A 22391-nucleotide genomic window follows, 5' to 3' on the forward strand; every position below is an offset into this window, starting at 1 on the left:
GGGTGTTCGGAAAAGAATAACCATAAGGATGTGGAGATGAAGGATTGGGAGTATTTGAGTGGAAAGCAGCAAAACCAGGATTCTGGGAGTTGTGGTTTTTAAGTGCAACAGGGTTTGGGCTCCTAGGGTTTCTATCCGATACGGAGGGTTTGTGGGATTGGAATAAGGGAGATCTTTTGGGTGAAAGGGAGGTTGAGTTGGCGCAACCTATAAAAGCTTGAGGAAGATAGTCTTCCTCGTCCCTTTCTTTGGCATAATACTGCGTCTGACCTTGGATATTTCCCCAAGCATAACCGTGGGCTCTCCAACCCAGGTGATCCTCCCTCGTCCAACCCCAGGGTTGGGATCTGAGAGCGCCACCCCGTCCCTGGCCACCTGCATAAGGGACTCCCGAGGTCTACTTGGGAGAATACCCTCAGGTTTCTCACACTACCCAGCTCCCATTCCCATTTAATCATGTATGGGAGTTTCTCATCAGGGTGTGCATACTCAAGCAAGCGGTAACAAGAGGAGACTTTCCTTTTGTCCTGCCCATCCCTTACTAGGAGTTCTAAACCCGTTGGGGGCCGATATGCAGGATACTTTACCCAGCCGTTAGTAATCCAGTGACCTAGCGAAGTGCTCTATTTCTTGTAGATTAAACATTTCTTTACACTCAACAAATTAGGGACCCCGTGCTAGAACAGCTCACCTTATCTCAGGGTAGTTAGTCTTTCCCAATTCATAAATGTCCTGCTGTTCAAACCTGGTGTAAAATCCGGGTTCTGGAAAACCAGGCAAAGAGCTCCCAACCTTGATCTAATCCCTCGCTGACTACAAGCCTTATCCCAATGTGATTGGGTGACATCTGTAGTTACCAGGAGACCTGGATTGGAGCGCTTGTCTCGGGAGGAACAGAAGAGGAGAAATCTGGAAGGATGAACTACATTGTTCTATTTCTATTTTGCGGTTCTCTGTTCAGAAGCCCCATCTAACATGGGGGCCAGCTGGGCAGCACGGAAATACCTTTGTATAGATGGGGATATTAAATCTTCCCATCCCCCTTGACCTGAAAAGAACCGTACGTGAGACCCAGGCGGGTTTATGTCTCCATATAAACTTCCCAATTTTCTAAGGTCGAAGAACGCACTCCGAAACCCGGAGTGGAAGCTACTGAAAAACATAGAGCAATTTGGGGAGCAGGGTTCTTTTAGTAGCATTGATTCAGCGCAGCCAGGAGATCTTCTGTAAGTCCCATCGCTTGAACAGATCTTTTGGCCTCCTTTCACAACGGCTGCCATCAGGGATTCATATCAAGGCATAATGCAGACACCCAGGTAAGAGATCTTCTGATCAGCACAAGGGAATCCAGTATAATTTCTTGTGATTTATATAGAATCCTGAAATTGACCTAAACTCTACCAGCAATGCCATTACCTATGGCAAGAAAAATGATGAGTCTGTGAGAAAGCATAGAGCAGCGTATACGGCCACTTTGTGGTTAATGCCCCCAAACACTTTCATCTGGGGGTGCAGGCGAATGCTCTGGGCCAGAGGCTCCATAACTAAAGCAAACATCAGTGGGGCCAAAGAGCATCCCTGCTGGTGCCCTTGTCAAGATTAATTAGGGATGACCATTTACCTTCACCCTTATTGAGGGGATCTGGAAGCTTGCCATTACGTACTTTGTCAAGTTTGGGCCAAACCCATATGCTGGGAATTACACACCCAAGTATTCCCAGGGCATGCTATCAAAAGCATGATCAGCATCTAATGATAAGATCGAAAGTTTGGCCTGAGCACTAGGGGCCAGGGCTAGTAGATCAACCCTCCTGATATTGTTTGCCAGCCTATTTTTGATCAACCCTGTCTGATCATTAGTGATCAAAAGTGGAAGTACATTGCTCAACCCAAAAGCTATATAATTTGTCATCCTTGTTCAGCAAAGCTTTGGGGCAAAAGGCTGTTAAATCGTCCAGATCCGTTCCTGTCTTTAGAAGGATGGAATTAGCCGACTCAGCCATCGAGTCTGTCACACTGCCCGTATCCAGGAAGGAATTTAACAACTATGTGAGGTGGAGGATCCGGGCCTTGGTGAATACCTTGTCAAATTTATTTTAAAACCGATCTGGGCCTGGGGACTTACCCACTGGGAGTGCACAGATTACTTGTGCCACCTCCTGCTCCGTTGTCTGAGCTTCTAATGCATCATGTATTTTTCGGGAACACTAGGGAGGTCTGCTAGGGCAAGGAAGTGTCGAGTGTGCGCCAGGTCGCCCTGATGCCTGGTTGACACCATGCAGGGAAGTACTCTTCTATGACAGTCAATTTCCCTGCCTCAGTATTTACCCGTCACCCCTCTCTGTCCTTTAGGGCCCCAATATAATTACGGGATGCAAGGTTTTGCAGTTTGGCTGCTAAGAGTTTTAGCTTTGTTGTCCATAGAATAATGAACGTGTTTCGTAAGGAGGATAGAATGGGCAGCTTTCTCTGTTAAATGAGATTCCGGTGCCTGCTGGCCACCCGGAGGTTTGAAAACTATCGACGGGAGCCCTTTTGGGCATGCTCCCTTTCTTTATCCTCAACCCCCCCTCCCACCAATAGGGAACAAGGACCCAGTCTGACCCTTCTAAGGGCCACTGTTTGTTCAATTATGGTTCTCCTTATCACTGCCTTCCCAGCATCCGATACCACCTGGAAGACCAGATCCCTTGTATCATTTTCCCCGAATTAGTTGGCCAGGGTTCCCTCTGTGGGTCTTCATCGCTACGTCCAGAAGGACAAAGTGTGGGTTGTAACGGCAGGATCTAATGTCAATTTGACCGGGGCGTGATCCGAAAGGGCTTTAGGGAGCCGGGGTGAAGAAAGTGCCAGGCTTCAATAAGAGAATGGTCACATAACCGTTTTGTCATAGCCTGAAAATTCTTCCCATCCCTAGCGGTAGTTGCTATCGCCAGTGGGGTCTACCACGCAATTAAAATTGCCCCCAATGATATCTCCCCATCAGCATAACCCACCAGAATCCTGGGAAAATTGGCCAAAAAGCTGTCCTGCCTATCATTTGGAGCATAGATCGAGGCCAATGTAACCTTTCGCCCAATCATGAGAGCAGAAAGCAAAAGATATTTACGCTCCCTGTCTCTTAATGCGTCCACCTCCTTGATCGAGCACCATTGTGTATCACTATGGTGACTCCACATTTCTTGCAGCCACTACTTGCAAAATAAATCGTAGAGTCGAGTTTGTTACGGAGCCGTGGCTCATCGTCCCGGCAGGAGTTGAGTTTCATGGAAATAAACAGTTGCTTCGAGAGAGGCCAGCCTATACAATAGAGCCCTCCGCTTAATAGGTGAGTTAAGCCCCTAAACATTCAGGGTAACAAAGAGAGGTCGGGGGTCACCATTAGTGATCCATTCAAGTATGCTGCGAGTAACCACCGCCCCACCACTTGCCGTGAACTGCAAGGTGAGTCCATAAACTATGAAATATGTAGACTTGCTCAACCATGAAACCACTAAAAAGAAAAAACCTTGCCAACAATTGAATAAACAGTATTCACCCATATGCGAAAACCAATGCAAGATCAAAGTCCTGCAAAACATTTGTTTTGGCCAAAATCCCTCAGGACAGCCCCCAAAAAGAGTGAAGCCCCCATTTCCCCATCCTTCATCGGGTGCTCATGCAACCCAGAACATGTCAGCCGTCTAACCCAACAACTGACAGTGGCCTCAGGAAACCTTAATTTGTTTGTCAAAGAGTACAACGATATGAAGGGCTATTGGCCAGAGTTCAGTTCGGGTCTTTCAGCGGTGCGTCCACTTCCTTCCGGAGCGAGTTCTTCAAGCCTGTCCGCTTCTGGTTCGGCCTCCTATTCAGTGCACTCTCCGAGAGTTATGACTGAGCAAGCGGACCCTCATTTTCATCGACTCTCTGTGGTAGATTCCATCAACTCGGTCGCTCTCTTCCTCTGAGCCAATGGTGTAGTGCTGGTTTCGGTACTCAAAACAGGAACTTGCACGGGAACCACCATCTACAGTCCACTTTATGCGATTGAAGCCAGGCTGTCACCACATTAAGCTTGTGACTGTTGGCCAAGGTACGAGGCGAGTGGTCTTGAATGAGAGTTATGGTGGCTCCCCGAAAGTCAATCGCTTCTTTTTTTTTTTTTTTTTTCCTTGCTGCAGCCATTATCAGCTCTTTCTGCTGCAAAAAGTGCACCTTCGTAAGAACATCAGGCAGAAAATCCTGATGCTGCTTATAAGATGAGTAGACCTGATGTGTTCTGTCCCGGGACATCACAGAATCGTCGGTGGCCCAGGAGGGAACGGAACAAATCCAGAACATAAGCACCACGTTCCTGGCCTTGAATCAGTCAAGGGATTCCCCGGACTCTAGTCTGTAGGTCATCCTGTTTGACACTGACCAATTCAGTCTGCTCTTCGTGACCAGCCACCCAATTCAGGAGTTCTGCCTGATCATGGGCATACTCGCAAACCGTGGTTTCCATATAATTTACTCTGTATTCCAGTGCCAGCCTGATGTTATTCATTTCCGCAATGGATTTGGATAGCTTGTCGTTGGAGGCTTTGGTCTCTTGCATGATTTCTTGCTTAACGTTGCAGAGCATGTTGAAGAGATCCTAGTTCGTTATCACAGCATCCTCCGATGTTTCCTTCAATGGAGGAGGATGCACCTCTGCCCTCACTGCTTGAGAAGGCTTGGCCTTACTATGCTGCATTGTGAGCAGCGCTTTGATGTCGCCAGATTAGATCTCGGTTGGGGTTTGGACATTCTAAGCCAACTCTATTCTCATCTGGTACGCGGCTCTTCGGATCCTCGGCTCAAATTACCAGATCTGTGGGCAGGATATCAAGGTCGACAAGTGTTTTTCAGAATGAGGAACAGACATGAGCACTGCGCCACTCACTTGCGGAGAAATTGAGAACTTGACCACATGGGATTGACCTCAGTGTAGGACTGCAAGAAGTTGAGGATGAGGACACCCCTTGCAGCGCACCCAGCTCATGCTACTTCAAATAGTAAATGCACCCAGTGCTCCAGGGAAGACCTCGTAGATGCATCAGCTCATAGGTCTCACTGCTGCCGCTCAATGCCACCCCTGCTGCTGCTAACTGCATACTCGAGGCTCCCAACGCTGCGGGAGCCCACCAATCATGGGTCGAGCCTCCCAGGGAGCGCTACAGTGAGGCAGGCTCCACTCTCTGTCGCCCCATTCCTCCTACTGTGGGTGTGATGCAGAGCCTTGGTTCACTTGGATTGACTGTTTCTTTAGGACTTCTGGAGTGCTTGCAGCCCCGCCCGCATAGGCGGCCTCTGCTCTCAACTCTACAGGGAATCCTCCTCTGCAGTAGATCCTCCGCTCTGAGGCTCTGTCGCTGTAGCGTGTCGCTGGAGAGCTAGCGCCCCCAAGAGCAAGAGCCACCAGTGGAGGAAACACGCACCCACTACTTCCCTGCACGATTCAGGCAGATTGGCTGGACCGCAGGCGCTGATCGCGGACACCAGCTTCAGGCCAACCCTGGAGAGCAACGCTGCCATCTTGTTTGAGCGAGCGCTCGTACTGCTGTTCAACATTATACACGCCAGCACTGCTCCGTCAGTTTGCTTAATGGCACACCTGTTTCCTGGGTGTAAGAAGATGCCGGGAATACGTTTGCCGAGGAAGAACACAGCAAATTAATGCTCTGTGGGGTCTCAATCTGGAGCTGTCCGACGGAACCTACAGCGGGTACCTCTCCATCGTGTGACACCTGGCCACGCCCCCATCTTGGAGCATTGTTGCATCCTACTGGATTTGTGGACTTGAGTTGCATACCCTGCCCATCCACTGATGAACCGCAACATCTTTGAGTGCATGAACTCCACTTTGTAATCTTTGCAAGAATGCGACTGCAACACACTTTTTTTTTTTTTTTAAATCTGTCTCTAAGACAGAGTCCCAACTGTCTTCTTGGTTCATTATTACAGTGTTGGGGGGGATGAGGTGACTCCAGTTCAGCCCCCTGGCCATCTGGTTTGGAACTTGACCTGCCGGCTCCTGACAGAAAAACTGCAATCTTCAAGTCAGCGCTGCAATCGCCTGTCTTCAGTAAATGGACTTAATGTTTTTTGTCCCCTCATTCCCTTCAAAGCATTCTTTCTGTGCCTCTTGCATAAGGGGCTCAGGTTGACGGGTAGCATTGTCACCCATTGATTAAAATTGGGGATTTGGAAAGTAGTACAAACTGCTCACCCGTTCACAGTTGAGCATTATTCCAATGGGAATAACTCTGTTTTGTAGTTCAGGGTATTTGTTCTAAAGAGGCCTGTGATTCTCTCCAAAGGCTGTGTTAGATTCCATTAGACCTTTAAACACTTTTGTAACTTGTTTGTGTCACGCTGTCTGAAACTCTTATTGATGTACATGTAATTTTAGTTTTCATCTTTTACACAATTGTTTATATAACCATTACATTTGGATAAATCTGTTTTGTGGACTTTCTATTGTTGTCTGTCTATTCAAAGTGTTTGCTGTACTTTTTTAAGCAACCTGCTCCATCTTAAAGGTTTGCCTTGACTTGTTTAGCCATGCTACCACTTGGGGAGTCAGGATTTTCTTAGAAACCCCATATACGCCTTATGGATGGATGTATGTTGGTCACAAATGAAATCACACATGGCATCACCAATGTGTGCTTCAAAGCCATCTGCATTTCTATCATGCACAAAAGAGCATCTTTGCAGTAAGAAAATATTTGAACTGAGGTGTCAACCGTACAGTCTGTTGGTTATGTGTTTCTTTTGTTGTTTTGCACTTATGTTCTGAAAGTATATGGATGTAAATAGTTGACTAGGCACATCATTTTGCAAGATGTTCTTTTCCATACTGTAAGGAATGTATGCAAAGGAGTAGTATGTGCCTCACCTCACATTTGTCTGAATTGGATGCCTGGGACTTGTTTGCAATGTTAGTGCTGTTCTCTCATTTCTTTCCAATTCTAGTCCAAACAGGCTCCAGCGACGGCTCCAACATCCACCCCAATGGAGAAGCCCATCGTGCTCATGAAATCCCGTGAGGAGGGTAAGGGCACATCCGGAGCAGAGGGAGTCTCTATGGTACCATCTGCTGTAGCCAAAGTAGAAAAGGAAGGACAGCGGCCAACACAACCTGTCTACCAGATTCAGAACCGTGGTATGGGCTCTTCTGCATCTGGCAGCATGCTTGACCGTAAGTACAGCTAGACACTGTATTTGAATTCCCCAACAGTTTTAACGTATATTCAGAAATCTGGATCAGTTTATCTGTTATCCACCCACTTCTGCTTCCTCTTGTGTGTTTTCACTGTATAGTTCACGAGAACAGCTACAGGATAAGACTGCTGGGCGGTGGGTGGAGGGGACAGAAATCAGTCATGCTGTTGCAAATTCTGGCAGTGGAAGTAGTCTTAAACAGTGACTGGTCATCAGTGTCGGTGGCGTAGCATTTCAATGGAAATTGGCCCACACACCTTTTGTGGAGTTTGGGGGCAACTGTTACTCGGACAATAGTTAATCTTCATCAAACTATCAATATTTTGACATGTAACTAATGTGAGATTAGAACTGGGGGTTTCATTTAACAAGCCACACTCAGCTCCATCTAGTTGTCATCTTTGGAAGTTCACTTCCAGTTCAGGGCCACAAAGCAAAAAATTGTGTGTATAAACTAACTGAAAAGCTTGCATTTTATTTGAGCTCCATGTGCGAACTCCCATTGTCCTTTAGAGCAGCGCTATTTTATTTATATCTTGATTAGCCCAAAGCCAACACTAGGGTGCAAACAACCGCATAGTGTTGCACCCTAATTGGACATTATTGGTGTGGTGCAAACACAATCAATATTGAGGTGGATTTAAATGCAAGAAAAGGAAAAACCCTTCTACCTGTAATGGGCGACTAGAATTACATTTCAGATAAAAGCCACACATACCACAATGCCAGCAAGTAGCCATGCTTGGAAAATGTTTCAGTTCAGAATCGTAGAAAAGTCCACTCTGGGTATTAATTTTCTATTTGTACTTAATACACGCAAATGTATTCCTGAACCACCTTTTGAAAACTTCAGTTAGTGAATACTATATAAGGAATGCGTTCTGGAAATGCAGATTTTTAAGGATGGACAGATTCTGGGTCTTGCCAATTAACTTGAGATGTTTGTAGAAATCCCACATACTCCTCTTCCCCAGGGCATGTTCCATTTTGCAGCTTGAGTGCCAGGGAAGTCTGACTTTATTGTATCTCTGATGAAAAGTAGAATGGAAGAAAATGTGTACCTAACAGTGACCGCCAGATGTATAAATTCAAAATCTCATCTGGAGGATCTTGGAGAAACGCCTCTGTGGGAAATTGCAAATGGCACAGAGCTCTTCTAATATTATGATGCAATCAAACTGGCATAAATCATTGATTACATGATGCTTTGTGTTTCCCATAGTTGTCTAACCTTACGGAAACTAAGCAGAAAATGAATGGAATCATGTCACATTTCAATACACTGTAACTGGTAGTAACTACAAAATGGTGACGTGTTTATATGTATGTGACAGATTTTATACAGCTCAAACCTAGCTGTAAAGCAACAGAATGCCATCCAAGAAGGCGATATAGTGATAAGGTACAATAGGTATACATTAATCTTAATGACATATATAATATTTTTCGCCTCCAAAGGAAAAACAATCAAAGACCTCACAAACCAGGTGCAATTTATGATATTTTAATAGCGGAGGAAAAAATAAAGCGTAATGCTGAAATTGGGAAAATGTAAATGACGACGATTAATAGAGAGGATACTTTTGGGCCATAGCAAAAATCAATACAAAGTATAAACATTGTCTAAGACTCCATTTAGGGTCAATTGCGACTGCACAATGCAGATCATGTTTGGTTCTTTTCAGTCTCAAGATTCTAGAATATTCTGGGCTCTATATATAATAGACTTTCGAACGGATTGTGTCCTCCAACGTATTCCACATCTTTGACATGTAATGTCCCCAGCTGTGCTACTTCAGTAATTTTTGGGCAGAGGGCGTCCTGCGTGGATGGTGTCGGGTTGATGTCCCTCGAAGGCCTTCGTCGAGGACGACGTCACCGGATGTTATAAATAGGACGCACGGCGCCCATAGCCTTAGTTCTGTTTTTTCCACAAACGTGTTGCGTGTATTCTTAGTGAATGTCTTCTTCATCTACCCCTGCGTCTCCGCGGTCTGGCTACAAGACTTGCTGGGACTGTAAGTCCGAGATGTCGATTACACTGCATTTGTTTGTGGTGTCTGGGTGAGAGTCATGACACCAACGACTATTTGAAATGCCAGTCGCTGAATTCTAAGGTCTTGCGGGAGTCTAAGGGGAAGTTACAGGTAGGTCAGGCTTCTAAACCCAGTAAGTCCCAAAAATCTGCTAAAGGGATGTCCACCAACGATTCGAGGGGTGACTCTCCTCGTGGGAAGGAGTCCCGGGGATCTCGATCCCAGAGTGGCTACTGCCACTCGTCCCCCTCACCTCGGCACTCCTGGAAGCGGAGTCACCAGTCGCCTTCCCTGTCCTCCTCGTATGATGGCGCAGCGAGGAAAGTGGCTTGTCCCACTAAGTCCTCGACTCCGGAGGAATGGGAGGCCTTCAGGGAGCAGATGCTGGCGATTTTTTTTAATCCCAGGGCACATTTCCGTCCGCGCCTTCGGAAGAAGCCGGCAAGTAACAGTCTTGGTCTGATGCTCGCGCGCCTTCGGGCCCGGGTACTCACGCGATACTCATCGGGAACAGTCAAGGTCCCGTTCGGACAAGGTTCAGGTTGATCGCCAGAGACGTGCTAGATCCAGGTCTCTGTCTTTGTACCCGGCAAAACCGCAGAAATCTGGTAAGGGCTCGAGGTCAGCGCCCTGTCCGTCGGATACGGATGTCGAAGCTTTGCCTTCACACCAGCCGTCAGCGCTGGTGTCGACGCCGAAGCCATCAACGCCCTCAACGCCTTCGGGGCCTTTTGGGTGGAATTTGCCGATGGAGGTAACCTATCACTGGGGACCCTCCAAAGAAGGCTAAATCCAAGTCTGTGAAGCCTTTTAAGGAATCCAGACCCACTTCTGTCCCTAGGCAGGAGTCCTTCCTTCCTCTGGATGATATCTGAGGATGAGGAGGGGTCTGATTTGGAATTTGACCCTGTTGAGCCTGATGTGGCTCCTGTCTTTTCTGGGGACAACCATTTGGAAGAGTTGCGCCAATCACTCCATGATGCCAGTGGCTTGGACACATCTCCGGAGGTGGAGTTTGGCAGGCCTGAGCCTGGGGCTCATGCAGAGTCCCCTTATCGGAGACTGATAGCTAGGGTTACTGAGTATCTTGGTTGGTCTAGTCCTCCATATGCATTTGTTCAGGATGACTTGACTGATATTTTGGATCAAGTTCCGTCCACTGACCCGGTGTTAACTTTTCATTTGACTTTGCAAAAAAGGGTGGCGGCTGCTTGGCAGACCCCAGAGTCTCTTCCGGCAGTTAAGTTGTTAACTAAAAAATACTGCCCTTCCAGTAGCAACCCCCGGCTACCTATCCACTCGCCCCACTCCCGAGAGTTTGGTGGTTCAGGCGGCTACGGCCACCTCGAGGCAGGCGGCGTACCCTACCATCCCTACTGATAGGGACAACAAGTGCTTTGATGGGTGGGCACGCAAGGTGTTTTCTACGGGGAGTATGGCGCTGAAGTCGGCCAACTCCACTTTTTCCTTGGCAAGATTTTCACACACACTCTGGAATTGCGTCACTCTAGCGGCTGAGCATATTCCTGAGGGGGAAGAAAGGGATGGGTTCCTTGCTCTCGTACAGGATGGCAAGGATGCCTTGTGTGAATCCCTTTAGTCTGGATTTGACACGGCCGACAGTGTTAACCGGTCTATGGCTGCGAGCACCGTTATACGAAGGTTTGCGTGGCTGCGGAAGTCGGGTTTTGCTCCTGATGTACAGGCCCGTCTTCTGAACATGCCCTTTGATGGCTCTCATTTGTTTGGCAGCAAGGTTGACGAGAGCCTTGAGAGGTTGCAGACCTCCAAAGCTGCTGCTAAGTCTTTGAGTGCAGCAGTGCATCAACCTCTGCCTTTTCGTCCTATGGGACAACAGTGGAGGGGAGGTTCCTTTCGTTACTACTCTTTTGGTAGGACGAGAGGAGCCAGCAATCAAAGGGGCCAATGTAGAAGTACCCGTTTTGGTCTGGTAAATAGAGGTGCCAAAGCCGCTCAAGCGGCAGCCTCTTTGCCTTCAGGCACTGCAACAGCCGATCCAAAACAACTATGAGGCCATGTTCCATTGTCCGCTGGTTGGGGGCAGACTGTCTCAGCATCTCGAAGAATGGCGAGCTATTACTTCGGATGCGTGCGTTCTGGAGACAGTAGCCCATGGCTACTGCCTGCCCTTCCTAAAACAGCCTCACGACAATCCACCGGTGAGTTTCTCTTTGAAGCTTCCGGATCCGCTCCTTGTGCAGGAAATCTTAACCCTGTTGGATTATAATTTTATCATCACCAGGCATGTGGTGCCAGTCTTTTGATTAATGTTTCTACAATGCTGTTTCTAGTTTTTGGTTTCCATACACTTTCCTTGTACTAAGGAACTTGATATTATCTATTGTATTGTTATATCATTATGAAACTTGGCCAAATTCTGATCTTATCCTTGTTTAAATTCTTTTGTAGTGATCTTGTTTGAAGCCCCTGATGAAGAGTGACTAAACTCGAAACGCATTGGGCAATTTTTTACATTAAACTTGATGAATTCATGAACTATTGAACGTCTTTTTTTGTTGAATATGAATGTATTGAATTGACATAACTGTTGATACTCTTGCATAAACTGACTTTACCTAACTATAACTAAGGGTAGCAAAGCTTGTCTAATTGGATAGATACCATCTGCTACTTATTTTCAATCGCTTGCCTAACTTTGGGCCATAGGAAAGTGTGCCAGGGACGTGAGTTCCCACATTGGGAACTTTCTTCTTTCACTGGATGAAATAGCTAACATAACTAGCAAGGGTCTCCCTGAACAATTTGCAATTGGGATTTACCATATATTAAATAAAAATTGTTACTACTGACACAATACCGGTTAGTTGGAGAAGATCAATTCTTATCCCTATCCATAAAGGTCGACTAGAGTGCAGTGCCAACTGTTAGGGAGCATTTTCAGTTTCTGTGCTAATTCCCATTAACCCTGGAGACCCCCAGCTCTTTTGCTGGACTCTGGACTTTTTAATTTGTAAACTCCTGAGTGAGTAGGCCTTTTTGCCACTCACTCTTGCTTTTACTCTGACCGGGATTTATTTATTCTCATTGTTTCGTGGCGTCTGGAAAACTCCATAGGCATCTGCTTGTTGCATAGGTTCAAACAGCACCTTCTGTGCAGTGCCGCTGAGAAGGCCCTGTCTTCTTTTTTCACCATTTCTCATTTGTTGGTTCCTTCTGGGCTTTTACTCTATCGTTTAGACTAGGTTTGAGTTCTTTGTCTGTTTTGCCTTTGGCGGGCTTCAGCTCTGGGAAGGCAGGAAGTGTGGGAGGAGCCCAAAACTTCACTGTCCTTTGTCTGTAGCAATGCCTGACCGGAACCAGTTCCAACTGACCGGTGGGCTATCCTGGAGGGCTGTCCTGGAGGACGCCCCACCCTGAGTGATTGCCAGCTGCAGGGCTGTGAATGAATGGGATTTGCATACAAGGCAAGGATTTTGGGACTACAGACAGTCGACCACTGGAACAATGAATCTGAAGAAGAGGATGAGAAGAGATGGCAGCAGCACCTTCCAGGATCGTGAAAGCACCAGTAAAGCCCTGCAGCTGAGCTTACCCTGTTTTCACATCGACAGGAAAGATCCACCAAGGACGACTTCCTCCCTTGGACTGGTAGGACCAACTAGCCTTGAGACCTGCTTCATTTTGGCTCATCCCCAGACTTGCTGTGAACTTGCTGGGCTGCAGAATCCCAATACCTGGGGTACCTGGACCATCATCGAGCGCATAGTCTACCGAAGGATGAATCATGCTGAACTTCACAGGCATCCGTGTGAGTCTACATAAGCAGGAATTCTTCATCCAGAGTCCAGTCGGGGAATGAATTAGGATCTGCACAAGTGAAAGAGGGCTAATAGAAAGTCACTGTTTGTGCTGAAATGCAGATGGGTTTGAGAAGCCAAATGGTGCCCCAAGGCTCCTCCATCTGATTGCCTGGAGTTGCCAGGTACTACTGCCCTCACTAAAATGGGGAGAGGTGAGAAATTGCTTTTTTCCCTCAGGGGCGCCCTGTAATACATTGGTTGGCACGGTCGCTACCGGTACTCTTTTAAGAACCCCCCTTGGCAAAGGTCAATGGGGGATTGAATCAGGAATCTAATGACTAGCCCGGTGGGGATTTCCATGAGGCCTGCTCGTATAGTGGTAATCTTGGTGATCTAATTGGCCTGAAAACTCCTAATCGGCCTTGCAATCGGAAATTAACCATGGCAAATCAAGCATTTATCCAGTCCCTGATAGTGGGGCAAAGAATTATCGATTCCTACTTCGGTTAAAAAGGTAGAAACTAGCACGGAGATAAAAGCAATTGTCCCTACTAAAGCCATGGCGTTTGACCATTCGCTAATGACTAATGTAATTTTAAGGCTGATTTTAGGAGGATTCACAACTTAAGCATTATTGAATTTGCTGAATTAGAGATGGGCGGGATAGAGGGAGTCAGGACGGTGGGTAACCCTATGAGTGTGTTTCAGCAGACCTGTGATACATCTATGCCTAATTCACCGACTGCTTTGACTAATCTCATTGAAAAAAACTACCCAATGTTTGAAAATGCTATTCAATCCCTTCGGGTTGAGGCCTCCGATTCATTGGGGGATGCATCCTACTTTGAGAGAGGTTGACGAGCGAATTTGCCTAACCCATCCAACGGTATCCGCCCTGAATATGGTACTAAGTTAGTTAGTTTGTTAACCTGTATGAAAATATTTGGCATGAACTCAAAGAACATAGTCTGTTATTGAGGCGCCTTGACGACAAAGTTGTGAATCTGAGGAAACGTTATCTCCTCCCAAGAGGGCAGTTATCTCTGATCCTATCTTGGTGAAGACTCAATTAAGGTAATTTGTAACAACTATGTCGTAGGCATATTGGCAATGAGTAATTGGAAAGATGGTACTATAAAGACTAAAGTGCCTCTAGAGTCTGAGGCGGAAGTTCAACCATTCTGTAAACCACTGGAGATGGCCTCGTTTGCTGAAACTTTGAAGGGTAACCAAAAAAAGCGGGAAGTAAGTTGTTTTAGGCCTCAAAAAATTGATCCATTTTGTTTTAAAGCCAAGCAGCCCTCAAAAAGGAAGTTAACAAGGAAAAATAATACTGTGTTCCCAAGTTGAGCCTAATCTGGACACTCTAAGACTTACCCAGGTGGGCAAAAGAAAATTATGTTCTATTCAGACACCTCCAGGGCTCGATGAATTGGTACTGAACGAGTTGGGAAAGGTTCAATGTTCATTGTCCCCTCCCCAATCTCACATGGGGTCAAAAAGGTACCCATTAACAACTCTACTGCCCATTCCGATTTACAAACTAATGAAGTTTACCCTGGACTGGGTGCGGTTAGAAGTATTAACCTGAACTTGAGTTTGTCATCTGAAGGGTGTACTAAGAAGTAGAAAATATATCCCTCCAGAAATTGTACAACTCAAACTGAGCCCGTACTGCCCGGTGATCAGAGTAAAAGTGATCTAGGGGTCTATACTAAACCGATACCATCCACTGGGCTCAAGGAAGGGCGGATTGGGAAGCAGTATCAGGCAGAAGGGAAGAGGAGAGCGACATTCAACATCTCATCCCAAAGAAGGGTAAGATAGAGGAAGTACGGGAGGATTATTATCTAACTTCATCAAAGATGCCCCTGATACCTTTGGGATTATGACTACTTCATCAACCAACATTTTGACCAATGGTTCTAGGCCTTCCATGCAGTCAGAATGTAGATCTCAATTGTCCGAAATAGATCCTAACTTTGCTCAGCAGGTAAAAAAAATCTGATTTTGTAACCACATGACTAGTAACCATGGTTGATGGCGGACAGAAGCTGATCACGGGACTCCCAATACTAACTGGGAGGAGCGGAGCCAACAAAAACAACAATGTACTCAGAATTAACCTCTTAGCCTATACCCAAGGTTGCACTGGAGGGTTGGACAATTATTAGATAAACTATAAAGATGCAATCCAGTGAATCATGACGTTGAGCGTGTATAGGCTGAGGTGGTCCTGAGACCGAAACCTTATAGTGTATTAAGACAGGCTAAGGAGGGTGAGGACCAATGGAGAATGACGGGCACCAAGGAGAGGAAGAATACAATGACAAGGGTTTTGCCTAAAGAATTGGAATGTAGACAATCGATTAGTGAATTCAAATCAAGTTTGACCTGTTCCTTGGGCCCAGAGATACAGGTATGCTTAAATAGGGGAAATGTTCTCACCATTTTTGCTGAAATTCCAAGTCTAGTCTCATCTACTGACAGTGTCCATGTTCCAAACCGTGCTGACACTAAACACTGTCATCTTTATTTTGAAACAGACCTGGTGAAAGAATTAGTTCTATCAGAAGCGACTAAATTGAAAGAATTGGGTTTCAACCTACAACCCGAAAGAGTGGAGGAGGAGGAGAGTATAAATCCGTTAGTCGATGGGGGCCTCCAAGTCTCTTTTAATCCTGCAATTCAGGGTTTAAGATCTGCCAAATTGGTCGGATCACAAAAGGATGTGGATGACCGCAATTGGGCTCTAGTCACATCTGCTTTGTGGAAAAGAACGGGACCATAGTGTCATGAAAGTTAGAAATAGCGAGCAGTTAGGTTTGAAGGTTTTATCCTGGAACTCCAGAGGAAGCCAACGTTTGTTTAGTAATATCGATGCAATGTAAATCCTGAGATTTGGTGATGTAATTTTAATTCAGGAGACATGGTTGTTGCAAACTCCGGTTTTGGATGGTTATCAGGTGTTTACCCAATTGGCAAGGCCCAGTAATGGGGGGGAGGTCCTCGGGGGGGCCTTCTGATGGCAGCGGGCTCTAATCTAGGAATCGGGGCCTCACCGATTAACAATCTCCCATTCGGGGTGATGGCTATGGCATTAACTTCCTCCGATGGTTTAACGCATGTTGATCATGAATATTTATTGGCACTGTGTAGTGGCTAATTTGCAAGATTTCCTCCAGGTCGTATCTAATTGTATCAATACATGGGCTGACTCTTCACCTGACGGAAGACTCCTTGTGGGTGGTAACATCAATTCAAATGGTATCATTCCAGAAAATCTGAATGGAAATTGGGATGTGATTGGGGAGAGCTTACCTAACTAGCCTAACGTTCCAAATGGTTTGATGTGGTGGTCAACCATGGAGGCGTTGGGATTGAGCCTAATTAACACCATGTCAGTAGGGGAGGGAAATTATACGCCAACTTGGAGACGAGGGGAACACTTCTGAACCTTGGATTATATTTTTGCTGATGCTTTTTCTTAATTAGCTACTATGTGAGTCACTTGGTTCAACACAATAACAGGAGTGATTACGCAATCCTTATTGCTGAATTGAATTTTCTGATTAAAACGCAGTCACGTCCATTTATGGAGAATGTCGAAGTAACCTGTTCAGGGAATGCTATTCTGTGGTCTGCCCGGAATATTGCAATTATGAAGTGCCGGATGGTATTAGAGGTACCCCCCCTAGAATAGAAGTTGAGGGTGTTTAACTCTTGTGTTTTGATAATTACATGGGTGTACCGAATGATCGAGTAAAACAGAATCGTAAATTCTCCAGCAAGGTTAGGGGTTAAACGACTCACTTTTATAATTCTACTGTGGTAGAAGTAAAGAGGAAACTGCATAGAGATATTAGGGCTTTGACATTTGGTAGTAAGGGGAATATTAATTTTGGGCCTGATTTGAAGAAATTAAAACAAAAATACAGAAATGTCTGTAAATCAATAAAAGCAACTCTTTTGAAGTTGGATGTGGAATGTATGCTCCGTACTTTAATTAAACACGACTCCTGTGCATTTTGGGTATTCGTTTGTAATCTGGACCCTTCGCTCCAGGCTAACAAACTGAATGCAGTTACCAAAACCCAATGGCTGGACTTTTTTAGAGATATTTACGGAGGTGGGTCTATAGACAATTAACTGGACCCAGACATCAACAAATATATTACTGAGTCCCCATGGGATATTAAAATTGGGTGTGAGGACATTGGGGACCTAATAAAGAGGTGTAAGAACTTGCGTGCCCTGGGCCTAATGGCCTTACGAATTATGCCTTGATACTGGACCCGGCAAACTGGTCTAGGGTGTTCTAGATATTGTTTGGAAGTATAATGGACTTGGGCATTCTCCCTGTGTTATGGCGTACTGGTAATGTTGTTCCCATTTTTAGAGTTTCAAGGTCCGACCCAAAAAATTATCGACCCATTTCATTATTCTATGCAGATTGCAAAATGTTCTCATCGCTACTTTTAGCCCACGTAAAAGAATGGGCGCAGCTAAATGGTTGGATTAGCCCTTTTCAGACGGGATTGCGCAAAGGACACTCCAGGAACCGAAATGGTTGGTTGGTGAAGGCTCTTCAGGTTCCGCATGAAATAAGGTGAACGGATGCACTTATTTGGCATCCATTGACCGTTCCATGGCCTTTGATAAGATATCGGAACGGACTGTGGAGTAAACATGCTAGTTGGGGTCTACCGGGTAGATTGTTGAGGCTCTTGATGGGTCTCTATAAGGATTCTGATATTTGTATAAGATTAAACAAGGATGGTGCCCTGTCAGAACGTATTAAAACGTTTGAGACGGGGATATAATTTGGCACCATGCCTGTTTAACCTTTACATCTCTGATGTAGTAAATCACGGGGGGTGGGAGGGACGGGCCTGATGGCACCTAGGATAGGCTAGATGAGCGTGGAATGGTTGGCATATGCAGATGACTTTTTGTTATTTGATCAACTGCTGGACTGGCTTACTACATCTCTTAGCTAAGTTTTCCTCGTTTGCCAAAGATAATGGCCTTGTGGTGAATCCTAGTAAGAACAAGATTTTAGCCATCTTGGGGAAAGAAACGAAAAGGAAGGGTCTGGTCTTTGGAGAACAAGATGATTGGAACAGTGGACTCTCTGGTTTATTTAGGTTTCCAGATCAGTACTCGGCCAGGGTGCTCTATCATAGAGAGTCCTATCATAGAGAGTCGTTTAAACAAAGGGAAGTTCCTGACTAATCAGGTGTTGACAATTGATAGGAAGTACAGGCGTTTTTCAATCAAACCAGCTCTTTTTTTAACAAAGGTAAAATAGTCCCAAAATTAATCTATGGCATGGAGCTGGTAGATGACTCTATCCGACAACAAAGATGAGAGGCATAAGGGAAATTAAGCCCCCAAATAACGATCCCTCAATTAGGTTATATATCCTTTAGCAACAAACCATAACTTCTTTGGGGCAGACCACTCTGTTGCACAAAAGATATGATTGACCAAACACTGGGTAGGAGAGCCTGATACCCCTACCAACACAGGAAGCAAACATCAAATTATAACAAATTTCATTAATGTCAATACAAAGTTAAAAACACAATCCAAATTTTAGAGGCCTAATAAATGACCACTATTTAGTTTCTGGTCATATACACAGTGCAAAAGTGACAGACTTATATTGGAGGCATCTAAATTACAACCTTCTTCTTTATTCCCCAAAAAAGTGTCTTGTGCGGTGCAAAACAGTTAAGACAGTAAAACACATCAAGCACTCATTCATACTCCTCATATCACTCTCATACCAATTCATACTTTATCAACAACATCCAAACATGTTTCTGTCCATCCTACTATTAAAAATATACACTGGAAATTCTTCAGGGGTTGCATGAAAACAACATTAGCACTGTTGTCCACTTGTAATGTATGCACACATGAATAAAACTGTCAATTAATTTCTCTTTCTTTGTGCCGATCAGCAACCGTTTTTCTACTAAAGTGCTATTTCTCAAGACCCGTCAATCTTCTCTTTTTTTAAATTTATTTTTATTTATTTCCATTATAAAGCGCACAATCAGCCCTTGGGCATTGCAGCCTTGTTGCAGAGAGCTTATTTCGTTATAAGAACACAACATTGTATGCATACATTTGAGTAGGGACAAGAATCGCAGGAGTGAGTTTCATTTGGTTAACAGGTTACAGTGTGTTCCTTGGTTACAGTGGAACAAGTGGTGCATGTTAATTAAACAGTTTAGTTTTAAGAACTTTTCGAAAGATTGTGTAGGATGCTTCACTTCTGAGCTCTGTCAGTAAGGCGTTCCAGTGTTTGGGTGCTAGATGTTGGGCCCCGCCAGCTTTAGCTCTTTTGAAAGTGGGGACAAACATCATGTTTGGATGGTGTGACCAAATGGGTCTGCAGGAGGAGAGGGGAGTGATCTTTGCTGTTAAGTAGGGCGGTGCAGTGTATGATATGCATTTATGTGTTATTGCCAAGGTTTTGAATAGAATCCGTTCCTTGACTGGTAGCCAGTGTGTTTCCCTCCTAGCTTGTGTGAGATGTTCCCTTTTAGGAATGCTAAGGGCAGTCCTGAGAGCATTGTTTTGGGTGACTTGTAGTCGGATGTTTTTGTTGGAGGTGTCAAGGAGTAGGGCATTACAATAGTCTAGTTTTGCACCAACTGTGGCTCTGGCTATTGATAGTCGGTTAGTCTTGGACAAGTAGGGTTTTACCGCATTGATTATTTTGGTAGAGTACGCTGATGAGGAGGCAATGGCGCTCACATGGCAGGTCATGGATAAGGTAGAGTCAATGTAGACCCCAAGTGTTTTGACAGCAGGGGAGACCTTGATAGGTGTTTTGTCAATTCTGAAGGTCTGGTATAGGGGGTCCAGTTTGTTAAGCAGTTCTTTGGTACCTACAATGAGGATCTCTGTTTTGGCCCAATTTAGACATAGCCCGTTTGCTGACATCCAGGTCTGGATGGCAGTATAGATGTTGTCATGGGCTGCAGAGTCTTGTTGATAGGAGCCAGTGAGAGGGAGGAGGACTTGAGTGTCGTCAGCATAGTTGGTGTAGGCTATGCCGCGCTGATCCAAGTCCTTGAAGAGGGGGAGGGTGAAAATATTGTACAGCGTGGGGGCTGTGCAAGAGCCTTGCGGGACTCCGCAGAGCAGTGTGGTTGATGCTGTTTGTGCTTGGTCTGAGAAGACCTCATGAGTCGCCCTTTGAGAAAGGCGGAGATCCATGCTGTGGCATCGGTAGAAAATTGAGCAGCTCTGGTGAGGTGTTTACAAAGGTAGTCTTGGTCAACGAGGTCATAGGCCGCCGACAGATCTAGAAGGAGGAGGAGTGCTGGTTGGCCTTTGTTCACTAGGTCGCTTAGTTGGATCTTTAGATCTAATAGGGCAGACTCAGGGCCATGGCCTGGGCAAAGGCCTGATTGGCGCATGCCTAAGGATGTTGTTTACCTCTAGAAATTGTTGGATTTGGGTGTGGGCAACCTTCTGTAAGATTTTAGAAGGAAAGGGACGGTGGTGATATGTCTGTAGTTATTGGGAGATTTAGGGTCTAGGTTGGGCTTTTTTAATAGTGGGCGAACCCACGCTTCTTTGAGGCATGAGGGGACTGTGTTGGCCCTGAATGATGCGTTAATGAAAGAGGTCAAGAAAGGTGTAAGGGAGTCTACGCAGTCTTTGACTAGAGTAGCTGGGCAGCTATCGCCTTTGAGGGTTTTATTTTCCAGATGGTATCTAGGACCTCTGGTTCCGTAACTTCCCTGAAGGAGAAGAGCGTGTTAACAGCAGGTGCTGTGACGGGTGTATTGCAGGTGGCTGTCTGAGCTTTAGAAAGGAACTTATCGTGGTCGTTGATTTTCTTATGCAGGAGTTCAATTTTGTGGATCATTGTTTTTTGTACATTGGTGCACTAGGACTCTTCTTTTTTTCTTTTTTTATTTTTCTTTCAAGTAGACACCTTTTTTAAAATTTGTTTTTGGTACATTGCACCTTTACAAATGTTTACTACATACTTTAAAACAGTATAAACATATATTTTTCCCTTAAGAACTCATAAAAATATTAATAAAACATGAACATCATATTCTACTAATTAAAATGAAATAAGGATACAAATCTCTTCAAACATAAAACATCATGAAATTACAGTTATAATTATATTGTTTCATCATTCCTACAGACGTTGTTCACTAGCATTTCAACACTTAAGCTTTTCCTCAAGAACAGAAATAAAGCGTGTTAAGGCTAGTATCAGCATCTGCGATTTCCCCCACATGCATTGTGACCATAGCAACTCTCTAGAGAGTGCCAGCTTGCAGTTGTACAAATTACCCAAGTGAAAACTCTGGATGTTTTCAAGCGGACTACAATATATAACCAGGTGTTTAAGCGATTCAGGGTTTTCTTTGTTATTACAGAATCTGCAACACACTCCATCTCTAAGATTACAAGCTTCTGTCCAATACTTGGTTCTTTCTCCAGTGTGTATAAGGTTTAATTTGATTCTCATATACAGATTCCTTGCTTTAGGACAAGGAAAGATAACTAAGTATTGCAATCTAGGCGATTGTTTGTGAAAGAAACAATAGTGATGATTATAAGATTTATATTTTGCATTGACATCTATGATGTTAGCCCAGTCCATTTGGAAACATTTCCTTTTGACCACATTCGGACGCTCGTATAATACTTTATGGTCCGTAGCTATTGTTTGTAGTACGCTTCCATCTTCTTAGTATGTCGTTGAATTGATAGTGGAGTTTGCTTTCTAACCATACAACAGAAGTCTTGGTACAAGAAATTAAGAGGCGGGTACAGCATTTTACCAGAATTCGTTATCTTGCGCCACCAAAATTTCGAAGCCAGCAAATTTAGTCCAAGTTCATGCATTATAATTGAGTTGGGCAGTGATTTAGCTAAACCCAGTACTTGCAACCTATTAAGTATCGTAGTTAGGTCCAAAATACACATGTCTAGGCCATACAATAAAACGGCTTCCACCTTTAAAGTGTAGAATTCAAACATGGGTTTAAGGGAAAACTTTGAATATTTGTAGTATATGACTTTCATCTGTGATATGAGAGGAATTGCTTTCTGATTCAAAGTGGTCTTCCACATGTTTAGGGAGTTAGTTGCATAAATTGTAACCCAAATACCTGGTTTTTAACACACGCTGGATAACCATGTCATTCATTTTCCAAGTGTATCTGCACACCTTTTTCCTATTAGCAAAAACCATTATATTTGATTTGTTAGCGTTAATGGCAAGATTGTTACTCTATGCATACACATGGAAAGCATTTAATTTAGTCTGCAACCCATATGGAGTGCGATCGCA

At 44.8% G+C, this 22391-nt stretch overlaps 1 protein-coding gene across 1 annotated transcript in view; it reads left to right on the forward strand.

Annotated features, from left to right (window-relative positions):
• SMG9 (SMG9 nonsense mediated mRNA decay factor) overlaps positions 1-22391 on the forward strand; it is a 940250-nt gene that overhangs the window by 120043 nt on the left and 797816 nt on the right. Inside the window, exon 4 of the mRNA XM_069640791.1 lies at positions 6982-7207. Within this exon, the coding sequence (XP_069496892.1) occupies positions 6982-7207 (226 nt within the window). The remainder of the gene's footprint in view (positions 1-6981; positions 7208-22391) is intronic.

The sequence above is a fragment of the Ambystoma mexicanum genome, chromosome 1q (genome assembly GCF_040938575.1).
Source record: "Ambystoma mexicanum isolate Mex_15411 chromosome 1q, UKY_AmexF1_1, whole genome shotgun sequence".
Taxonomy (NCBI): domain Eukaryota; kingdom Metazoa; phylum Chordata; class Amphibia; order Caudata; family Ambystomatidae; genus Ambystoma; species Ambystoma mexicanum.